The 25,000-nt window shown below is 44.4% G+C and overlaps 1 protein-coding gene across 1 annotated transcript in view; it reads left to right on the top strand.

Annotated features, from left to right (window-relative positions):
• Positions 1-25,000, top strand: part of shank2a (SH3 and multiple ankyrin repeat domains 2a) — a 221,869-nt gene that overhangs the window by 147,838 nt on the left and 49,031 nt on the right. The window contains exons 15-18 of the mRNA XM_029426822.1: positions 2,002-2,115; positions 11,659-11,740; positions 17,965-18,047; positions 22,226-22,350. Coding sequence (XP_029282682.1) covers positions 2,002-2,115; positions 11,659-11,740; positions 17,965-18,047; positions 22,226-22,350 — 404 coding nt within the window. The remainder of the gene's footprint in view (positions 1-2,001; positions 2,116-11,658; positions 11,741-17,964; positions 18,048-22,225; positions 22,351-25,000) is intronic.

Here is a 25,000-nt window from a genome sequence, read left to right as displayed (position 1 = left end):
AATAATTAATCAACTATATCTGTGTCTGTGTTTTATTGATTCCTCTCTGTTTCATACCACAATGTTGTGAGCGATAAATATCCTCGACAATACATTCAAATGACTCGATATCTACAATATTTGATTTAATGGTGAAGCCATAAAATAAAGTGTGAACATCAGTAGCTTCAATGAAGAGCTGAAACGAGACAGTAAGACGATGGAATAATGTTTTCCAACCTTTTAGCTTCTTAAAGGAGAAAAGTGAACAACTGTAAGTTAAAGAGTTAACGACATGTGATGAAACAAGCTGTTGAATCTATGTCTTGTGTTTTGAGTGGAACATGTTACATAATCTTAATTCAAATCAAGCAGCTTTTTTAACAGATCTTTATCTGCATCAAATAGAAATGTTCCAAACATCTTAGTTTATCACAAACGTGATGAAGACCGAGCTCGTCATCAGTGGATCCTGCAGTTCTCACTGTTTATATCACAATGTGGGAGTTTAAAATGCATCCAATGTATCAGCTCCATGAATATTGTCAGATTATCGTATTGCGATATTTTATAGTCTCTCTCTGAAGTCTCACTCAGAGAAGTCTCTCTCAAGTCTGACTCAGAGAAGTCTCTCTCTGAAGTCTCACTTGGAGAAGTCTCTCTCTGAAGTGTCACTCAGAGAAGTCTCTCTCAAGTCTGACTCAGAGAAGTCTCTCTCTGAAGTCTCACTCAGAGAAGTCTCTCTCTGAAGTGTCACTCAGAGAAGTCTCTCTCAAGTCTGACTCAGAGAAGTCTCTCTCTGAAGTCTCACTTGGAGAAGTCTCTCTCTGAAGTGTCACTCAGAGAAGTCTCTCTCAAGTCTGACTCAGAGAAGTCTCTCTCTGAAGTCTCACTTGGAGAAGTCTCTCTCTGAAGTGTCACTCAGAGAAGTCTCTCTCAAGTCTGACTCAGAGAAGTCTCTCTCTGAAGTCTCACTTGGAGAAGTCTCTCTCTGAAGTGTCACTCAGAGAAGTCTCTCTCAAGTCTGACTCAGAGAAGTCTCTCTCTGAAGTCTCACTTGGAGAAGTCTCTCTCTGAAGTGTCACTCAGAGAAGTCTCTCTCAAGTCTGACTCAGAGCAGAGAAGTCTCTCTCTGAAGTCTCACTTGGAGAAGTCTCTCTGAAGTCTGACTCAGAGAAGTCTCTCTCTGAAGTCTCACTTGGAGAAGTCTCTCTCTGAAGTGTCACTCAGAGAAGTCTCTCTCAAGTCTGACTCAGAGAAGTCTCTCTCTGAAGTCTCACTTGGAGAAGTCTCTCTCTGAAGTGTCACTCAGAGAAGTCTCTCTCAAGTCTGACTCAGAGAAGTCTCTCTCTGAAGTCTCACTTGGAGAAGTCTCTCTCTGAAGTGTCACTCAGAGAAGTCTCTCTCAAGTCTGACTCAGAGAAGTCTCTCTCTGAAGTCTCACTTGGAGAAGTCTCTCTCTGAAGTGTCACTCAGAGAAGTCTCTCTCAAGTCTGACTCAGAGAAGTCTCTCTCAAGTCTGACTCAGAGAAGTCTCTCTCTGAAGTCTCACTTGGAGAAGTCTCTCTGAAGTCTGACTCAGAGAAGTCTCTCTCTGAAGTCTCACTTGGAGAAGTCTTCCGGCAACAGCAGTGGATTATTGGAGATGAACATACAGAATATGCAAAAACGTCCACAAAAATGGTGACATTTAGAAAAGCATTCACAGTCGATCAGTGGCGAGTCAAAACTTCATCAGCAGTATGTTAAAGTCCGTGATCTCCTGCATACAATTGGCAGCTCTCGAGAAAACTCTCTGAATAGAAAAAGAACCAAAAGTATAAATTTCACTCTGGTTCAGACAAACGGACTGTGGCTTGTGAAAGCGCCCTTAGACACTAGAAAATGGGAAGGTTGAAACTCGCTGACGTTACCCTGTAAGTGCTATAGGCCTTGGTGATCTCTGGAGACGCTCTGCTCTGTTCTTTTAGTTTGTGCTCTGAAAGCGATGTCATTTTTCTTTGCTCCTCTCTCTCTCCCCAGTTCTGAGCATCGGAGAGGGGGGTTTCTGGGAGGGCAGCGCCCGTGGCCAGATGGGCTGGTTTCCAGCCGACTGTGTGGAGGAGATCCCGGCCAAGACCTCCGATGAGAGGAGCTGTAAGTCTAATCTCTTGGGGTTGCATGGCGGTTGGAAGGTGGGACGTTGACTTATGTAGGACACACGCTGTTTACCATCACCCAGTTTTGTGTAGAGACAGAGGGGGAAACAAAGAACAGAAGCTAAAGCTAAATGCTGAAGCTTCCTGAGGCGCTGTGATGGCACGTGGCCTCTTTTTCTCCAGTGCATGAGCTGCATGTGTCTCTTCTACTCTGTCTGCTTGTCTCCCAGTCTCTTTTGCATCTCCCCAGGCTGTGGTGCACAAAGCTAAGCGCTACATTGCCCTGCTAACTCAGCTGTGCTCTGATGTCCTCTGGGTGCAAGCTAATGAACATATCACGCCATGCTCCGTCCCACATACACATCACATTTCTCTTGTCCTTGCGATCCCTCTTGCTGTTGCCAGCGTCTCTTTGCTGAGTGCTGTCAGTGTGTCTATATTGTGAGAGGGCGCAGGCCTGTCTTGCTTCTGCCTGTCCTACTCTAATCCTTGTTCCACAATCTTTTCCATCCTCTGGTATTCTATTCTCTGAGAGTGTTTAATTATTGACATTATCACAAAGCACAGCGTTGCTGGAGTCAACTCCCCACACCCACCCGCTCTCTTAGTCGTCCCTGCTCTTAGGGGTATGTCAGCAATGATAGAGGCAGATGGGGAGCAACTTGTCCTCCTCTCGCTGTTTGTCTTCTTCTGGGTGGCTTATTTTCAAGCCTAACCCGAGGCCATTGGCACAGGGAGCTCTGCTCGCACTGTGCCACATTCAAATTGCCCTCAGGTCTGCCTGCAAAGAAAGCCTGTCAGAAAATGGGAGCACAGTATGGTGGCTTGCAAAGACCCATTCAAGGGCAGCCTCGTCCAAGACCACGGGGGCCACGCATGTGTGTGCTGCAATTAGACGGCAGCAGTGAATGGCCTGCATGAAGCTGGCTGATTGTGGAAATAACAGGTCACTGAGAAATACTTTTTCTATCCAAAAATCGTTACCATTTAACAGGCAGACGTAGTTTGTAGAGTCAAAGTGCAGTTTTTATCCATCTTTTAACACTCACCCACCATCCACGGGTCGTCCCGCTGTCTATACATCAAATGCTCATCTTTAAAGGGATAGTTTAGGTGTTTTGAACCCACTTCAAAACATCTGAACTATCCCTTTAAAGGGTGAGAAGATTTGAAAGATTTTTGGGGAATATGCTTATTAGTTTTCCTGCTGTGTTGTTAATGTGCGTTATGTAAGCAGCTGGAGTCAGGAGGCGATTAGCTTAGCTTAGCATACAGACTGGAAGCAGTGACATTTGGAAGTTGACCTTGTAAGTCATTAAAAATGCTTTATAATATATTATGCATATTTTTTTAGAAAGCATTATAAATATTTATGATTGCTATACAGTCTATAAGAAGATTTATTATGCATTATACACACAGGCGTCATACGAAGTGTTGCCCAGTATTTGAATAGAAGCAGGTACATCTGTGAGTGGATGATGAGCTCTGTCCGCAGCTTCTCTCTCTCTGTCTTGTACATATTTTATACAGCAAGTTCAGAGATGTGGACATGTAATTACACTGACTGTTGCTATCTGATCACAACTTGAAGATCTTCTCACAGAAATATTATGAGTGCAATAAAAAACTCCTCTACACTTGACATTCATCTGCAAGGTTAAGATGATCGTAGCAGTAGTTATCTTCTCCCTCTCTCAGATGTGCAGCGCGCAGATTATCAGGGTTTTTACCTTTTCATCCCATCAGACCCCCCCCCACACACACACACACACACACACACACACACACACACACACACACACACACACACACACACACACACACACACACACACACATTCTAACTTAAACACCTTTAGCTTCTAAATCCCTCTAATTCAATAGATGTGATGCAGTAGGATTAAGCCCTGCTTAGACATGCTTTGTTAGGGTTCAGGTTTGGACCCTTGAGAGCACTTGAGGAGCTATGTAAGGGAAACACATCTCACACACGCACACGCACACACACACACACACACACACACACACACACACACACACACACACAGTGTCGCTGCAGATTTATGAATGCGTTGCTGTGTAATGAGAATCCTGCACTCACAACTACATCAGCAGGTTTCCTTCCCAGTATCTTTACACACTTAATGATATTATAATGAATTAGAGAAATTCAAAACATCATTGCTCAAAATGATGTGTAATTTACTCATAAATGATGGTGAATGTCAGATGGAGGCCAGCTGACTCATGGATGCTTCTCTTTTGTTAGAGGAGAGACTTCACGCAGCTCCCTCGCGTAGGACTCCCGACACATGCAAACACAAATCAGCGGACTTCCCCTTTAAAAAGACTCATCGGCAGTGTACTATACCAACATAAGAACATCTCCCACACCACAGTGCTTCGGTGGCTCGTCATGAAATACATTCCTCGTGAGTTTTAAAGGCAAGAAAATGTGTGTTGACATAATGAATCAAAACCCCACAAACGTTCTCCTCGCTGCTGACGGACGCTCACCGGGCACTTCAGTGTTCAGACACCGCTCTTTTTCTTTCAGCGCGTTCTCACTGACAACTCGTTAAATACGGCAGCTGTGTCAGTGGCCCTAAGCATCAAACTGAGCTCTCCACGTATCTCTCGTGTGCATGTGCAGCATGTGCAGGGCTGCCTCTGGTGGAGGACGTCAGGTGACGTAGGGAGGAGGACTTTCACTCAGGACACTGCTGCACATGTCTCATGTGCAACCAAAAGTCAACGTGGACTTATTTTATCTGATGTACGTAATAAACTAAACTACGTACAAGGCCAGAACTCAGTTATTGACTGAGTTAAGACTTTCATAAACTCAGTGTTGACATGTCGGCAGAGTTTTTGGCTTGTGACGTCAAAATATGCCGTTATCTCCTTCGTGAGGCGTCACTTATGAGAATACATGTCGTGAAACGGCGGCATAAATGAATCCATGAACAGCGGACGAAGCCAACAAGACTTCTTACATGTTATAAATGTACAGTTACTCTTCTACTATACAGAGGAACATTATCCAACAAAGTGTGTGTGTGTGTGTGTGTGTGTATCTGTGTGTGTGTGTGTCTGTGTGTGTCTGTGTGTGTATGTGTATCTGTGTGTGTGTGTGTCTGTGTGTGTCTGTGTGTGTGTCTGTGTGTGTGTTGTGTGTGTGTGTGTATCTGTGTGTGTGTGTGTATCTGTGTGTGTGTGTGTATCTGTGTGTGTGTGTGTGTCTGTGTGTGTGTGTGTATCTGTGTGTGTGTGTGTCTGTGTGTGTCTGTGTGTGTGTCTGTGTGTGCGTGTGTGTGTGTGTGGTATCTGTGTGTGTGTGTGTCTGTGTGTGTCTGTGTGTGTGTCTTGTGTGGTGTGTGTGTGTGTGTGGTGTTCTGTGTGTCTGTGTGTGTGTCTGTGTGTGTCTGGTGTGTGTGTGTGTCTGTGTGTGTTGTGTCTGTGTGTGTGTGTGTTGTGTGTCTGTGTGTGTGTGTCTGTGTGTTGTGTCGTGTGTGTGTGGGTGTCTGTGGTGTGTGTGTGTGTCTGTGTGTGTGTGTGTGTGTCTTGTGTTGTGCTGTGTGTGTGTCTGTGTGTGTCTGTGTGGTGTGTGTCTGTGTGTGTGTGTGTCTGTGTGTGTGTGTGTGCCTGTGTGTGTGTGTGTCCTGTAGTGTGTGTGTGTCTGTGTGTGCTGTGGTGTGTGTGTGTCTGTGTGTTGCTGTGTGTGTGTGTGTGTGTGTCTGTGTGTGTGTGTCTGTGTGTGTCTGTGTTGTCTGTGTGTCTGTGTGGTGTGTCTGTGTGTGTGTGTGTGTTGTGGTGTCTGTGTGTGTGTGTGTGTGTCTGTGTGTGTGTGTCTGTGTGTGTGTGTCTGTGTGTGGTGTGTCTGTGGTGTCTGTGTGTTGTGTGTGTGGTCTGTGTGGGTGTGTCTGTGTGTGTGTCTGTGTGTGTGTGTCTGTGTGTGTGTCTGTGTGTGTGTCTGTGTGTGTCTGTGTGTGTGTCTGTGTGTGTGTGTCTGTGTGTGTCTGTGTGTGTGTCTGTGTGTGTGTGTCTGTGTGTGTGTCTGTGTCTGTGTGTTGTGTCTGTGTGGTGGTGTGTGTGTTGTTGTGTGTCTGTGTGTGGTGTGTGTCTGTGTGTGTGTCTGTGTGTGTGCTGTGTGTCTGTGTGTGTGTGTCTGTTGTGTGTGTGTGTGTGTGTGTGCTGTGTCTGTGGTGTCGTGTGTGTGTGTCTGTGTGTGTGTCTGTGTGTGTTGTGTCTGTGTGTGTGTGTCTGTGTGTGTGTGTCTGTGTGTCTGTGTGTTGTGTGTGTGTGTGGTGTCTGTGTGTGTGTCTGTGTGTGTGTGTTGTCTGTGTGTGTGTCTGTGTGTGTGTGTGGTGTCGGTGTGTGTATGTCTGTGTGTGTTGTGTGTCTGTGTGTCTGGTTGTGTGTGTCTGTGTGTGTGTCTGTGTTGTGTCTGTGTGTGTCTGTGTTGTGTGTGTCTGTGTGTGTGTCTGTGTGTGTGTGTCTGTGTGTGTATGTCTGTGTGTGTGTGTGTCTGTGTGTCTGTGTGTGTGTGTGTGTGTGTCTGTGTGTGTGTGTGTGTCTGTGTGTGTGTGTCAGTGTGTGTGTTTGTGTGTGTGTAAGAACAGAACATTACTTGGACGTCTACAGAGAATTGCAGATGAACATTTAATAACCAGGAATTCACATGTTTTTAATGAACTGTTGTATTATACTTTCTGTAAATGTATTTCTCAACATCAAGGTGTTTCAATGCCTTCAACAATAATAACCATGAAATAGAAATGATGAACCCTTTTACTTATTATTCTATTGGCATAAAGATTTCACCATGTTGAGCCTAAAATCTGTGGAAAAGCTCATAAAATACCAAATGTGAGTTTCTAATTGTACAAAGTAAACTGCCCCAAGGTTTCAAAAACCAACTAATTCACCACTAAAAAAAAGAAAAAGTAAAGAGTTTAGCAGGTGAGACTCTGCAGGTTAGACGCTGCAGGTGAGAAGCTGCAGGTGAGAAACTGCTGGTGAGACGCTGCAGGTGAGAAGCTGTAGGTGAGAAGCTGCAGGTGAGAAGCTGAAGGTGAGAAGCTGCAGGTGAGACGCTGCAGGTGAGAAGCTGCAGGTGAGAAGCTGCAGGTGAGACGCTGCAGGTGAGAAGCTGTAGGTGAGAAGCTGCAGGTGAGACGCTGCAGGTGAGAAGCTGTAGGTGAGACGCTGCAGGTGAGAAACTGCTGGTGAGACACTGCAGGTGAGACGCTGCAGGTGAGAAGCTGTAGGTGAGACGCTGTAGGTGAGACACTGCAGGTGAGACGCTGCAGGTGAGAAGCTGTAGGTGAGACACTGCAGGTGAGACGCTGCAGGTGAGAAGCTGTAGGTGAGACACTGCAGGTGAGAAGCTGCAGGTGAGACACTGCAGGTGAGAAGCTGCAGGTGAGACGCTGCAGGTGAGAAACTGCTGGTGAGACACTGCAGGTGAGACGCTGCAGGTGAGAAGCTGTAGGTGAGACGCTGTAGGTGAGACGCTGCAGGTTAGACGCTGTAGGTGAGACGCTGTAGGTGAGACGCTGTAGGTTAGACGCTGCAGGTGAGAAGCTACAGGTGAGACGCTGCAGGTGAGAAACTGCTGGTGAGACACTGCAGGAAAGACTGCAGGTTAGATGCTGCAGGTGAGACGCTGCAGGTGAGAAACTGCTGGTGAGACGCTGCAGGAAAGACTGCAGGTGAGACGCTGCAGGTTAGACGCTGCAGGTGAGACGCTGCAGGTGAGAAACTGCTGGTGAGACGCTGCAGGTGAGACGCTGCAGGTTAGACGCTGTGAGACGCTGTAGGTGAGACGCTGTGAGACGCTGTAGGTGAGACGCTGCAGGTGAGAAACTGCTGGTGAGACGCTGCAGGTGAGACGCTGCAGGTGAGACGCTGCAGGAAAGACTGCAGGTTAGACGCTGCAGGTGAGACGCTGCAGGTGAGAAACTGCTGGTGAGACGCTGCAGGTGAGACGCTGCAGGTTAGACGCTGTGAGACGCTGTAGGTGAGACGCTGTGAGACGCTGTAGGTGAGACGCTGCAGGTGAGAAACTGCTGGTGAGACGCTGCAGGTGAGACGCTGCAGGTGAGACGCTGCAGGAAAGACTGCAGGTTAGACGCTGCAGGTGAGACGCTGCAGGTGAGAAACTGCTGGTGAGATGCTGCAGGAAAGACTGCAGGTGAGACGCTGCAGGTTAGACGCTGCAGGTGAGAAACTGCTGGTGAGACGCTGCAGGTGAGACGCTGCAGGTGATGCTGATGCAAATAAATGAAACACTTCAGCTGGGAACAGATTGCAATACAGCGAATCATATAATCTGTGCAAAACAAAACTTCATGACATCTGCAGTGACGATACAGATACAGATACAGATACAGATACGGATACGGATACAGATACAGATACAGATACAGACACAGATACGGACACGGATACGGATACGGACACGGACACAGATACAGATACAGACACAGATACAGATACAGATACAGACACAGATACAGATACAGACACAGATACAGATACAGACACATACACAGATACAAACACAGATACAGACACAGACATAGATACAGATACAGACACAGATACAGATACAGACACAGATACAGACACAGACACAGACACAGATACAGATACAGACACAGATACAGACACAGACACAGATACAAACACAGATACAGATACAGACACAGACACAGATACAGATACAGATACAGACACAGATACAGACACAGACACAGATACAGACACAGACACAGACACAGATACAGATACAGACACAGATACAAACACAGACACAGATACAGACACAGACACAGACACAGATACAGACACAGATACAGATACAGATACAGACACAGATACAGACACAGATACAGACACAGATACAGACACAGACACAGACACAGACACAGACACAGACACAGACACAGATACAGATACAGACACAGATACAGATACAGATACAGACACAGATACAGACACAGACACAGACACAGACACAGATACAGACACAGATACAGACACAGATACAGATACAGATACAGATGTGCAACATGTCGCTGCTGATGTTGCTTTTAACACTGAGGCAGGACGGAGAAATGTCCCGAAACACAAATACACGCTGTGTCTCATTCTCGCGTCGCTCCCGCGTGACGTCAGGTGAGGTGGAGGAGATAATAAAGAGCTGGAAGGTTGCCGACACACACACACACACACACACACACACACACATGATCGATCATACATGTGCGTGCAGTATTAATAGCTCATGGAACAAAGACACTAATACAGATGCGGTGTGGTGTGCACATTTATCATACATGCAGCATCTCTATTGATCTGTGACCATAGAAACCAGCTGGTCCCAGTTGCTATGGAGTGTAACTATGTTGTGGATATACTCCACCCCCCCCCCCCCCCGCCTCTCCACTTCTTACACATATTAACTCTTCTTTCTTTCTCCCCCCCTTCTTTTCTGTAAGGAAAACAAAGCTCCTCTTTTCATCTCTATCTCTCGTTCACTTACTTACTCCTCCAATCTGTGGAGAGAGGGGGGGTCAGGGGTGGGTAGAGTCGGGGGGGGGGGGGGGGGGGGGGTAATAATGTTCCTGCAAAGATGACAAGATCTAAGCCGGATCAGAGGAGATGGAGTTTCTGTGAAAGTGTGACAGCTGGTGTGAGAGAGTGTGTGAGGGGAGGAGGGGGAGGAGGGGGAGGAGGGGGAGGAGGGGGGAGGAGATGCTGCAGAATCAGACAAATAGCTGAGATGTGAATCTTTACTCTGGAGGTCATGTGTGTTTTTATTCTACTTTTATATATCAAATCTGGACACTTCAGGTCTGTAGAACTATATTACACATATATATATATGTGTAATATAGTTATATATATATATATATATATATATATATATATATATATAGTATATATTATAGAACTATATTACATATATATATATATATATATATATATAATATACATGTAATATAGTTTTATATATATATATATATATAAACTATATAAACTAATTACACATATATATATGTGTAATATATATATATATATATATATATATATTATATATATAATATTATATAGAACTATATTACATATATATATACATGTAATATAGTTATATATATATATATATATATATATGTGTGTAATATAGTTTTATATATATGTAATATAGTTTTATATATATATATATATATATAAACTATATTACACATATATATATATATACTGTAATATAGTTATATATATATATATATATATATATGTAATATAGTTATATATATATATATATAACTATATTACACATATATATATATATATACATGTAATATAGTTTATATATATATATATATATATATGTAATATATTTATATTATATTATATATATATAATTATATATATATATATATATATATATATATATATGTGTGTGTAATATAGTTTTATATATATATGTAATATAGTTTATATATATATATATATATATATGTAATATAGTCTGGATTTGTTCTTCTGCTGGTCTTGTAAATGTTTATCACATTATCTGCAGATATTTATATATCATTTCAGATTTAAGAATATACAAGAACAATATATCACTCACATGTTGAGGGAACTTGTTGAAATAGTTGCACCAAAGAACAAGAAATGTATTAAGCTTCAACTCGTCATCAGGTCATAAAGCTCGTTTAGCCTCTTTCAGCTCGGTGTTTAGTTTTGGCTTCTTGTCCAGCACCAAACGGCGGAGGGTCAAAGCTAGCAGCTTGCTGGTGTAGAAAGTGGAACAGAGAAATTTGACCCATTTTCCACAAGCCACATATCTTCCATTCTGTCGAGGATATTTATCGCTCACAACATGGTGGTATGAAACAGAGAGGAATCAATAAAGCACAGACACAGATAGAATTGATTAATTATTATTTTGTTGCACAACAAACAATAATGAGAACACTACCTGCTTCCAAGCAGAACCGCGTAGTGTCCCTCAGACAAAGACAATCCTGCCCCTTATATAGGAGCTGCACGAACCCAACTTCTTAAGGTGATAATCAAAGTTTATTCACAGCTTCATCAAGTCGCTGGAAAATCAGCAAATTATGAGGCATGAAAAGGAGAACTGTCTAATATTCCATCTGACCTGGAGTCTGAACCACAAAGCTATCTGTGTATCCAAGCAGCACATCAGCTGTAGGACGGGACGAGTGAAACCTGGAGACGTAGACGTGTGTGTGAAGAACTACACAACACATTTACCTGTAGCTGTAATATGATTATTTAGTGTCTCAGATGTAAGAGTTGTGTGAGCACGTGTGTGTTGTACAGACTCTCCTCATCAACCTGTCTAACATGACAGCAGCTCAAAGGTCATGAAGTGTTGATGGATCCTGAAGAGGCAGCGCAGTCTCCCGTGCAGCAGCTCTAGAGATTGATCTGTAAACTGCTGTTATTGTAATTAACCGGGACGTGAATATTGATCTCACGCTGCTGTGTTTTCGCAGATTCCCGAGCGGACCGTGCTGACAGACGGAAGCTCTTCAGACATTACACTGTGGGCTCCTACGACAGCTTTGATGCCTCCAGGTAAGACCTCACACATATGTTTCATATATATATATATATATATATACTGTATATATACTGTATAGAGTATATATACAGTATATATATATATATATATATATATATATATATACTGTATATATACTGTATAGAGTATATACTGTATATACTCTATATACAGTATATATACTGTATATACAGTATATATACTGTATATACAGTATATATACAGTATATATACTGTATATACAGTATATATACTGTATATACAGTATATATACTGTATATACAGTATATATACAGTATATATACTGTATATACAGTATATATACAGTATATATACTGTATATATACTGTATAGAGTATATACTGTATATACAGTATATACAGTATATATACTGTATATACAGTATATATACTGTATATACAGTATATATACTGTATATACTGTATATACTCTATATACAGTATATATACAGTATATACAGTATATATACTGTATATACAGTATATATACAGTATATATACAGTATATATACAGTATATATACTGTATATATACTGTATATACAGTATATATACTGTATATATACAGTATATATACTGTATATACAGTATATATACTGTATATACAGTATATATACTGTATATAGAGTATATATACTGTATATACAGTATATATACTGTATATACAGTATATATACTGTATATACAGTAGATATACAGTAGATATACAGTATATCTACTGTATATACAGTAGATATACAGTAGATATACAGTATATCTACTGTATATATACTGTATATACAGTAGATATACAGTAGATATACTGTATATCTACTGTATATACAGTAGATATACAGTATATCTACTGTATATATACTGTATATACAGTAGATATACCATATCTACTGTATAGGCTGAAATTCTGGGCCGATATCAATGTTTTTGTCGATATGTATTCCCCTTTTTGTGGCAGGAAACACAAACAGCTTCATTATATAAAAATAACAGTTTTATAGACTTTCAGCATTTCATGACGTTATCTTCCACTGAGAAGAAAGCTGTCAGCGACTCGGAGGCGTAATGTTTTTGATTGTCCGTCCGTCCCTTTCTCGTGAACACGACCTCTCAGGAACGTCTCGAGGGGATTGCACTTGGACTGAAGGACGAACTGATTATAATTTGGTGGTCAAAGGTCAAAGGTCGCTGTGACCCAGCGAACAATGTTTTTGACCATCCGCCTAACAATAGATTTTTATGCTAATTCAGCATCTTTTGAGCATTTTTTCTGCCTCATTGCGTTGATTGGATAATACAGATAGATACAAAAGAAAAAGTGGTGAGAGGGCAGCAAAACGCCGCAATTCGGATTTGAACGCCGGCCGCTGCGGTACGGACCGAGCTCCCATTCCTCTGCGCTCAGGGAGGAAAGAGGACTTGAGATGTGATCCAGTCTTTCAGCTTGGAGACGCTTTCACCGTCTTCTGCTCGACTCTTCTCTTCTGTCACATCCACTTCCATACGAACAAGCTTCATTAGAAACATAGATGTGTGTGTGTGTGTGTGTGTGTGTGTGTGTGTGTGTGTGTGTGTGTGTGTGTGCGTGTGTGTGTGTGTGCTCTCCTCTCAGAACATGCAGGAAGTGTCCCATGTAGGTGGAGGTGTGTGAAGGCTGGGCGGCCGTGTGTGAGTTGTGACGTTAATAAAACGTTAACCTGGATTCAGACATTTACAGTTTGTCCTCCTCATGGAACAAACTGTCATAATAACTAATATAACTAACAGTGGAAGTCCTTTGCTCTTTAAAGATCTTTAATGTGACACACAGGTTCATTATATTCTCATATTGTCTCATTATTAGTCATATTATTAGATATTTGTAGAGAGCCGGACCAAAGATGTTATTTAAGAAAGTATTGAGCGTTCTCCACAATGCATGGAAATGTTGGTGCGTTATAATTTAGTTATTTATTGCCGGCTTAAACGTGTTCTCATTTTAACACAATTAGTGTAAAAATACTGGAATCATTTCCTGCTGAATCTGCACACACGCATCTCGATTTATTACAAAAGATTCAACTGATCAATGCCGACGTGATGCGTGTGCACTTTCAGCAGGAATTTACTTTTCTCTTTGGAACTGATGTGTGTGTGTGTGTGTGTGTGTGTGTGTGTGTGTGTGTGTGTGTGTGTGTGTGTGTGTGTGTGTGTGTGTGTGTGTGTGGAAAGCAGCCATGACATATATTGTAGAATGTAAACACTTATGCAGACTAAGATAAACATGGTTCAGTGGTAACTATTGTTAACTGGAAGGAGAGCTGATCAACATAATGATAATAAATAGACTACGCTGCCTTCTACACCGCGATAATAAACATCTTGTCATAAAACATTTTAAAGCAGTTATAGTGGCAGCGATATGTTACTGTACAAATGTGCTGACTCTTCAATGTCGAAAAGCTTGACCTGACAACTCAAACTTTTCTTTGAGTGTTGAGGAGCGCACTTCCTTTGCTCTTCATGTCTGACGTGCGGACAGACGCTCCTTCCGTGCCGACTGAGATGTGTGTTTGTGAACGAGAAACTACAGACTGAGACATAAACTCATGAGGAAAATGTTACCGAGGTAATAAATCAAGAGAGAAGAAGAAGCATTTTCTCATAGACTTCTATAGAACCAGAGGAGTTGCCCCCTGCTGGATGATAAGGATACTGCAGGTGTAAGGCTCTCCCACAGTGTCTTTTCCCTTCAGACCCGCGGGTTGCCGCCTGATTGAAAGCGTACCATTGAGAGCTTGGCCCTCGTCCATAATGATTTATTGTGCGTCATTTTCTCCACCAGCCATCCGTCATAACATAACAGCTTGATGTCTCTCTAACCACTGCGCCCTTGAGCCAGACCTCCAAACTCCAGTGAAAAGGTTCCCGGGTGGACGGCGAGAGATGTCTGACGAACAGAGTTCCCATCTCACACAGAGCCTCTCCTCCAGACTATAAATACGCTGCGGCCTCCCACGGTGGAACCCAGATTTCAGGCAGAGAGCTCCCTGGGGTAATCTTGCACTTCAGCTCCATACAGCTCTGCGAACAGCATGTCCCACATCCTGCATGCTCCACTTTGTTTGGATAAAGCTGTTGTCCCCCTCTTGTCGCTTGTTGAACAAGATGGCACCTTCGATATACTGTCAGGCCCGTTCGTGCACGCTGCAGCTCGCTGACCTATTGAAGCCGCCACCGTCTCAGATCTGGGTGTGATTACCAGTGTGTGTGTGTGTGTGTGTGTGAAGGAATGCTTGCTGGGAGATAACCTTCAGTGTGTCAGCAGTGCGGGCCTTCTTCCTCTCTAGACAGATTTCGTTGCCAAGGGAACTGTTGCTAGGACGGCAGTCGCACCTCTCTCTCTCTCGTCCCACGTGTCTCTTCAGCATAATCCTCTCACCTAATATAAACTGAGTGATGCACCGTACAGCAAACACCTCGCGCTGCAGGACCAAACTTGGCCTTTAAGTTGCTCTGACTCTGAACAGTGCCACCGCCATGACTGCTGCAGGAACCAGTTCATGCCAGAGAACGAAGAAAAGAAACACTTTCTGGGTCACACATTTTGAGCTAAAGGGGGAAGATGTCAGATTAGACGTGTTACTGTTGAGTCAAACTTCAAGAGGTGCCTTTCATCGGGAGTAATCCTGTAAACTGCATCGCCGGGTGGAGGACTGCTCATGAACTGCAGCAGGATGAGCAGCTGTTATTGGGACACAGAGGATTCATTTCATCTGAAATCAATTCTAATCAGAGTTTAGCAAAACTTTATGAATCAATATGGAGACGCTCGCTTACCGTATTAAAGAGGTGGATGTGCTTCTCCTTTACATAATGTTGCATTGTTTGCTATAAAGATAAAAAGCCATTAAAGTAATTAGTGTAACTCATGATGAGAGACAGAGAACGTAACGTATTGGCCCAAATAAAGGAGCAACATAAGACTTTACTGTCTTCAAGGAACTGGATTATTTCTGCTCAAACAGCCATTTAAAAGTTAAACCTCCTCAAGTGTAAATTTATAGTAAACATAAAGTGTGTTTAGAGTTAAAAACTAAACGTTTGTTTAAAGCAGGAGTGGGGAACCTCCGGCCTCCGGGCCGTATACGGCCCGCGAGACCATTTGATCCGGCCCTCGAGGTCATTCTTAAACACACGCAAAAAAATCCACTAGAAAAAAATAATAATAATCTAGACAGCATTAGACGGGCGATTGACTGTTTTTCCTAGCCAAGGTCAGGGTCCTTGAACACAACACAAGAGGAACGTGTCATCACGTGGTCATGTCATGTCAAAAAACTTCAATATTAAACGAGACTGTCAGGGACGTCAGTGAACGCAGCGTGGCGAGTGTAAACAAGAGAAAGGTGGATGTGGAATGTCGCACTTTCCAGGAGAAATGGACGAACGATTATTTGTTTGAGGAAGTTAAAGGCCAGTGTGTCGAGTTTGTGTGGACGCGTTTGCGGTGAAACGCGAAACATGTCAAACTGCACGAGCTGAGAGGACGAGTGTTTGGATAAAGTTAACGCTCTTCGGTGGAGTTTGGCCCAACAAGCAGCTCTCTGCAGAGCGGAACATACAAACATGGACAGATAGAGAGGTAGACCCCCACACCAAGAACACACTGTTCCACCACTGCTGTGCAGTTATCACTGCCATGTGCAATACTCACTTTATTTATATCACTTGGTACTTATATTATGTTTTATTCTATTTAATTATTGTTTACTGCCTTTTTACTTCATAAGTTCTTCTGCTGTGACGAGATACATTTCCCCGTTGTGGGACTAATAAAGGATTTATAATAAAACAAAGATACAGGATACAAACGTTGATTGTTTGCACTAGCATAAAGAAAGGTGAAATGAACGGGCTGTGCAGAGGTTATGAGTTCAATAATTAGTACGGCCCTCGAAGGTTGCCCCCCTGGTTTAAAGAGAAGTTTTAATGTAATCCTTCTTGATTGTCAGATAGTTTTAAAGTTTGGTGCGACATGATTTAACGTAAATGATTTATTCCAAGAAGTGATCCTGTGTAACCCAGCCACACTTCCATATGCATCTTGTAACATGTGCATTTCAAGCTGCAGTTGCTGACTGTCGTTTAATAAGGAAAGAAACATGTCGATTTTATTCCTTTAGACAATGTGTTTATGTGCACATGATTTAATTTATACTTGAAGTTTATTTGACCATCTGTGGTATCCAAACATATTACTGTAACACTTCCCTACATCATGTTTCTTAGTGTCTTCAGTGGGAAGATCTTTTATGTAACTTTGGTGCAGATACAGGGGAGAACTTTAAGAATGTATAGACCTATAAGTGTTTCTACAAGAGAGATTATAGTGATTATAATAAAGCTGCAACACTCATTAGCAGGATTACCAACCAATCAACCAATCAATTAATCAGTTAGTTTGACAGACATGGATCATTTGACACCCCGCTGTCACCCTTTTCAACTGCTGGTCACCCATTCTCTCACACACACACACACACACACACACACACGACCAGCCGGTCGCTCGGTTCTGTAGCTGTGATTGCACATTGCATTGCAGAGCACACCTTAGACATCCATTCACACCGAGACTTTGCTGCTCCCTCCCTCTCGCGCTCTCTCCCTCCAGCCTCCCCCCTCCCCCCTCCCCATCCATCCCGGGCGAGCTTCAGCCTTCCTTCCCGCCTCATCATGAGCCATTAGCCGCTATCGCCACCAGCCTGATGTCGCTTCATCTCGACGGCGCAGCGCTGCCTCACCGCCGCCCGGAGCCTCCGCAGCAGCGGCAGCGGGGGTAACCGCGCAGCCGACCCCGCGTCTCCGCGCAGGAGAGGCGGCTGGCTGCAGCTGCGGCGGCGGCAAGGGAGTTGCAGGAAGGGGGAGGGAGGCGCGTCTCCGTCGTCGTCTCCCTTTTTTTTCTATTTTCTTTTTTTTTGGGTCGTCTCTGTTGTGGAGATGCTGTCGCCGGGCTGCCGGGGCCGCTGTCATACCGTGTGATAGAGATAGAGGCCGGCGTGAGGAGGAGGAGGGGGAGGCAGCAGTGGTGGTGGTGGGGTGGGGTCGGGGTTGCCCTGCCCTGCCCTGGCCGGACTAGCTCTCCTCCAGCAGCATGAACCTCCACTCGGGCAGGGCGTCCGTGGCTATGCTGCGGATGATGGGCTGTGCTAACGGGCGCTCTGCTCGGCATCTCCTCCACAGTGACTGCGTGGTGGACGAGAAGACGGTGGTGCTCCAGAAAAAGGAGAATGAGGGATTTGGCTTCGTCCTGCGAGGTGCAAAAGGTAGGAGCATTTACTGACTTTGTTCTGCTTTTTGCACACTATTTGTCTCTTTGTGTCAGTCTCCCAACATCAACAGTAATCTCTCCTTCCACGACCTGCGCGCTGCACACCGACATTTACATTTCCTCCTGCTTGCAAAATGTTTTTGGTGCAATTATATGTGCAGTTTTGGCTCATCTTGGATCTCAGATCAGTCTTAGAGGTTTATGCAAGAGAATGCATGGAGTGGTGCTGTAGCCCCCCCCCCCCCCCCCCACACACACACACCAACAAAAGCATGCAAATAAGTTCTGCTATTAAAAACACATTTAAAAAGCAACTTTTATGTGACCTCCCCTGAAGCTCTGTGCACACACACACACACACACACACACACACACACACACACACACACACACACACACACACACACACACACAGCAGGAGTGTCAGAGACATTGTGAAGGCTTGTTGACGGTAAACCCCCCCAGACTTGCACACTTTTATATTCATGTGTTTGTAAAAGGTTTGACGTAAACATCTGTTTGAAGAAAATCACTTCTTTTGAAAACAAATGTGCTTTTGGTTTGTGAATGTTTGGCTTGTAGCCGCCATCATTGACCATCGTTGACCATCGTTGACCATCGTTGACCATCATTGACCATCGTTGACCATCGTTGACCATCATTGACCATCGTTGACCATCATTGACCATCGTTGACCATCATTGACCATCGTTGACCTCTCCCTGCACATCATGAGTTGTTGTGATCCATACGAGTGTTCTGTCCATGCAGTCTCATATTTCTCCAGGACTGAGATCGCCTCTAAAAATAGCCAGTTTGAGCTGCTGCGTCGGTTTCTGTGACGATTCTCGCCATGTCATAAGCCACGTTGCATTCCACAACTGTGCGCTGCGATTGGTCTACGCCGTGGCTACTGTCGAGAGGTAAATTTAGTATAGCCATGTTCAGTTTGTTTGTAAGACGTACAGAGCGAGGGGGAGGCGGAGACGGAGAGAGGGACTGACATGTAAGTGAGAGGAAAGAGGGATTTGGTTTTGAAAAACAAGAGGAATGTTCTAGTCATTCTGACACACTCTGCTATCACCCCGGGGACCTGACCCAGCCGAGCTTATCCTGCACGGGGGTGAACACACATACACACACACACACACACACACACACACACACACACACACACACACACACACACACACACACACATGCACTGCTGCTCGAGCTGTCACATAAGCTCACATCCTTTTTCTGCTCTCTCTCCCGTTTTCTTTTTTTTAAACTCTCCATCCATCTTGCTCTCCCCGTCTCCCCCTCTCTCCCTCTCTCCCTCTCCCCCTCTCCTCTCTCCTCTCTCTCTCTCTCTCCCTCTCCCCCTCTCTCCCTCTCTCCCTCTCTCCCTCTCGCTCTCTCTCCCCCTCTCTCTGTCTCTCTCTCCCCCCTCTCTCCCTCTTTCCCTCTCCCCCTCTCTCTGTCTCTCTCTCCCCCCTCTCTCCCTCTCTCCATCTCCCCCTCTCTCTCCCTCTCTCCCCCTCTCCCCCTCTCTCCCTCTCCCCCTCCCTCCCCCTCTCTCCCTCTCCCCCTCTCTCTCGCTCTCCCTCTCTCCCCCTCTCCCCCTCTCCCTCTCTCTCCTTCTCCCCCTCTCTCTCTCTCCCCCTCTCTCCCTCTCTCCCTCTCCCCCTCTCTCCCTCTCTCTCTCTCTCTCCCTCTCCCCCTCCCTCCCCCTCTCTCCCTCTCCCCCTCTCTCTCTCTCTCCCTCTCTCCCCTCTCCCCCTCTCCCCCTCTCCCCCTCTCCCTCTCTCTCCTTCTCCCCTCTCTCTCCCTCTCTCCCTCTCTCCCTCTCTCCCTCTCTCCCTCTCCCCCTCTCCCTCCGTCTCTCCCTCTCTCTCTCCCTCTCTCCCTCTCTCCCTCTCTCCCCCTCTCTCCCTCCCTCCCCTCCTCTCTCCCTCTCCCCTCTCCCCCTCTCTCTCCCCCTCTCTCTCTCCCTCTCTCCCTCTCCCTCTCTCTCCCCCTCTCTCTCTCTCTCTCTCCCCCTCTCTCCCTCTCCCTCTCTCTCTCTCCCTCTCTCCCTCTCCCTCTCTCTCTCCCCCTCTCCCCCTCTCTCTCTCTCCCTCTCTCTCCCTCTCCCTCTCTCTCTCCCCCTCTCTCCCTCTCCCTCTCTCTCTCTCCCTCTCTCCCTCTCCCTCTCTCTCCCCCTCTCCCCCTCTCTCTCTCTCCCTCTCCCTCTCTCCCTCTCTCCCCCTCTCCCCCTCTCCCTCTCTCTCCCCTCTCCCTCTCTCTCTCTCCCTCTCTCTCTCCCTCTCCCTCCCTCCCTCCCCCTCTCTCCTCCCTCCCCCCCCTCTCTCCTCCTCTGTGTCACACACAGCTAAAGTAACACAATCATGTAAATACCCCCATGAAGCTCTCTGGTGCTGGCGGACTGTGTCTTCCATCAGGGGGATGAGTTATAGGAAGTGTCACTTGTCACCACTGGTTTCTCCCAGCTGCAATACTTCTTTAACCTTCCCGTGAGCAAGAAAGGGAGGGTGCGCTGGAACCATGTGTGGGGGAGGACAGGAGGGATCATAGGGCTAGCTATTGTTGAAGGCAACTACAACATTTACTGATAAAAATGTGCAAACAATCACCTTTCATCATCCGCTGGATAGTGTTGCTGTGAGTTGGAGATACTTGCTGTACAGACTTCTGACTCGTGGAGCTCAAAGCACCAAAATACACATTTAAAAAGCTCGACAGCGACGTGTCTTTCCAGAGATCGTGACCCGGTTACTAAAGATACGCCACGGACCTCGTTGTGAGCAGTTTCGTGGAGGAACTACTTTCTTTCTAACGTATCCCGGCGCAGAAGGAAGCGTGCATCTTCTCATGGACGAGAGGAGGTTTGTGAACTTTAATGTTGTAAGGAAACCCTCTGGTCCTGCAGAAGATGCAGAAAGAAAGTAGTTCCTACATGGAACTGCTCACAGCGAGGTCTGAGGATTATCTTCAGTAACCGGGTCATGATGCTCCACTGAACAAGTTCCATCGAGTTCCTTTATATCGGAGAGCCGATGTATCCAACACTCAGCAGCATCATCTTATTATTAAATACGATACAGGACATGGTTCATCTTCTCCACTTCTTCTTTCACCAGATAAATCATCATTTTGCTCATTTAAACTAAACACATATTTATTGTTTTAGCATCACTGTCCAAACCAAAGTTGTGAAACGCTCCCTGATAAATAAAGCGTCTCCTCCCTGCTGCTCTCACTTATTAAATATCCTAAATGGAAGAAGAAGGATTCTTAAATGTGCACAGAGACTCTTGAATATCTCATGAAACAGGCAGCAGGTCCCTTCTGACGCCACAGTCTTCCCTTTAAACTCCTAATATTTGCTTTATTTTTCTGAGTCACACTTTGGGAAACATGCTCGTCTGTCGTCAGGTGAGTTTGATATCTTCACCCGCGTCTCTGACGCAGCTCAAAGACTGGAAGCAGTCACATCTCGTTGTATCTCCTGACTTTTACTTTCAAAAGTCACCTTTTGTTGAATTGTCAGTGAGCAGACGAGTCCTGCGTAAGGTCAGCTGGTGTCACACAAAGCTGAATGTGATAATCGTTCACTCATTGTTTGGGTTTGCTCGCCGCGTTGCAGCGCCGTGGTTAAGACAGAGCCACTCTGTAGAAACAGGCACATTAGCGTTGCGTTGCATATTTGTAGCAGTTCAGTGAGATAGAAAACAAACCGTGTCTAATTCATCTTTAATCAGCTGAACTGAACGTGTTAGAGGTCGTTGTGGAAGTGTCTGAAGGAGACACGAACAATAATCCTGATATCTCCAACACACAGACGGAAAACATTTCTCAATTATTTTAATAATTGATTAATTGCTATAGTAATTGTTCATGCAAAACAGCATATATCATATTAATATTATTATATTATATTATTACTTTGAGACCAAGTCGTACCGAGGTTTCCTCTGGTATTTCTAGTGTACATGTTAAAGTACACGCAGGTCTGGAGTTGTTAGCAGTCGTAGTGTGTGTGTCAGTGATCAACACACAGACACACAACACACATGTCGACTTGTTACAGGAGGAGAGGTGTGAGATGTTTTCACTCATTGTTGTGTTTTGCAGTTATTTCTGTGGCTCATTTTGCTTTCTCTACCTCCCCCCCCCATCGCTGTGCAGCTGACACGCCCATCGAGGAGTTCACTCCCACGCCTGCCTTCCCTGCCCTGCAGTACCTGGAGTCGGTGGATGAGGGAGGAGTGGCATGGCAGGCGGGGCTCAGGACGGGGGACTTCCTCATCGAGGTGAGAGCTGCTATATGAAGTTATTGAAGCTGGTCACGTGATGAATCCGGAGATAACACATGTTGGCTTTGGTTTCTGGTTTCAGGCGTTGTTGTTGGATTCTGTTGGTCACTTCAGATGCTAAATGTAAGTTATGCTGGATCATGGAGTCCGCTGGGACATCAACACGTGTGTGTTCAGCTGAGTGTCTGAGCATCAGTCAGCAGAGGCTGCTGTGTGTGAGCTGAGGGTCTTGGACTTGTATTGCTCACTTGTGCTTGTTGAAGACTGGGAGACGTTCCCGTCACTGAACGAGGCCTCCATTTATTTCAAACTGTTTTTGCAAATCTGAACTCATTAATGAATTGAATGCATTTAAAGCAATGTGTTGGCCAATGAGGGAAGAGACAGACTTGCATGTTGTTGTTAACATTATTCTTCTGTAGCTCAAACATAAGTGCTTACCTGTGCAGTGAATTGTAATACCTACACTTAAATATGACACATGCAAAGAGATCTGATATTATGATATATATAATAATGATGGCCATCTAGAAACCATCATCCTCAAACTGAAACAAAGAAGCACGTCTCAGTTATCCTGCTGCTTCCTCACAGAACGTTTAGTTTAGCATCATTCAAAAGGAAATTCAAAGTTACACTTTGTGCAAAAGTTTAAATCTGAGTATTTGTAATATATATATATATATATATATATATATATATATATATATATATATATATATATATATATATATATATTATAGACAGTGGACAGTAATCTGATATGATCCATTAAACTGTCAACTACTGTCACAGAGGTATCGGCCACAGTCAGTGTTACATTATATTCAGTATTTTACTCTGGAATTAAATTAAAGTCAACACATCTACTCACAATAAAAGTCTCATATCACTCTCGATTTTGCAAGTAATGCAATTAACGTCAGAGTTCTGCGTCTGTCAGAGAGGAACATGCTCAGCAGGTGTGTGCTGGAGATACTCGGACGAATCTGTGTGTTGTATTAAAGCTTCAGCACCAGGAGCTGTCCACAGTCCGACCTGGAGAAACATCCTGCTGCGGGATTCACAAGAGTTTTGTTGGACTTCATGTCACTGGACTTAAAGCCACTTTAAGGGGGGGGGAGTTCATGCTCATTCTGTGCTCAAACACGTCCATACATGCATGTTTGGTTACAGCATCGATGGAAAAGAGCTACTGTGAATATTTTACTGTCTCACGATTCAAAATGGATTCTGGATTCAGTACATAGCGTTGCTCATGTCTCAGTCCACCGTGCGCTAAAGAACAACGTCCAGCTGTACAAAAGAAAGCAAATAATTAATTAAAATAATAATTAGGCTTCTTCTCGCTGCAATTTCACAAGTAAATTGTATAAGTCAGGATCGATGTTTCGCTTCTTTTGTAGATGTTTTAATCGATTTTAAATAGTTGCAATGTACAAACAATAAACATAACATGTCAATAACAGAAATAATTCTTTGATTCTTGAGATGAATCTAATCCCAAACACTGAAAGCTGTGAAGCACAAATGAAAACGACGCTTCGTTGTGTAAGCGCTTGTAATATTTGATCTCTTCCAGATGAGGATTTGTTTTTATCGGAATGATTTGGTGTAATCTTTGGTTCTGCTGTGTTTCACTGAAATGCTTCAGAGTGTATGAACATTGTGGCTCTCAGTGTTGCACCATCACAGATGCTGAGAAACAGAGTCAGAGGAAAAGCACAACGTCTATTTTGAGCGTGCACTCTTCTTCCTGCATGACTCCATAACGCCTGTGTGTGAGCCGCTCTGCGCTGGGGATGGGTTTGTTTAGTGTTTCTGCTAAATGGAGCATCAAATGAGGAGAGGAAACTGTATCTGTGTGCAGCTCTCCCTCAGTAGGACTTCCTTCTCTCCTCGTCTCTCGTTATGTTTTATCTCAAATTTGCGTCGATGCTTTCAATCACGTCGTCGCTCTGCTCCCGCCTGAAGTCAACAAACTGCAGATGTAACGTGGTGCGAACGTGGTGCGAACGTGTTTACACGACGCGTCGAAGGGAACATCGACCCAGCTGCACAGCGTCCTGTCACACACGTGTTCTGTAACACACGTGTTCTGTAACACACGTGTTCTGTAACACACATGTTCTGTCACACACATGTTCTGTAACACACGTGTTCTGTAACACACGTGTTTTGTTACTTACGTGTTCTGTAACACACGTGTTTTGTTACACACATGTTCTGTAACACACGTGTTCTGTCACACACATATTCTGTCATACACGCATGTTATGTCACACACATGTTCAGTAACACACATGTTCTGTAACACACATGTTCTGTAACACACATGTTCTGTCACACACATGTTCTGTAACACACGTTATGTCACACACATGTTCTGTAACGCACATGTTCTGTCACACACATGTTCTGTAACACATGTTCTGTCACACACATGTTCTGTCACACGTGTTCTGTAACACATGTTCTGTCACACGTGTTCTGTCACACACATGTTCTGTAACACACATGTTCTGTAACACACGTGTTCTGTCACACACATGTTCTGTCACACGTGTTCTGTAACACACATGTTCTGTCACACGTGTTCTGTCACACACATGTTCTGTCACACGTGTTCTGTCACACACATGTTCTG

Source organism: Cottoperca gobio, chromosome 3 (assembly GCF_900634415.1).
Source record: "Cottoperca gobio chromosome 3, fCotGob3.1, whole genome shotgun sequence".
Taxonomy (NCBI): Eukaryota; Metazoa; Chordata; class Actinopteri; order Perciformes; family Bovichtidae; genus Cottoperca; species Cottoperca gobio.
This window is presented reverse-complemented; position numbering and strand designations above follow the sequence as displayed.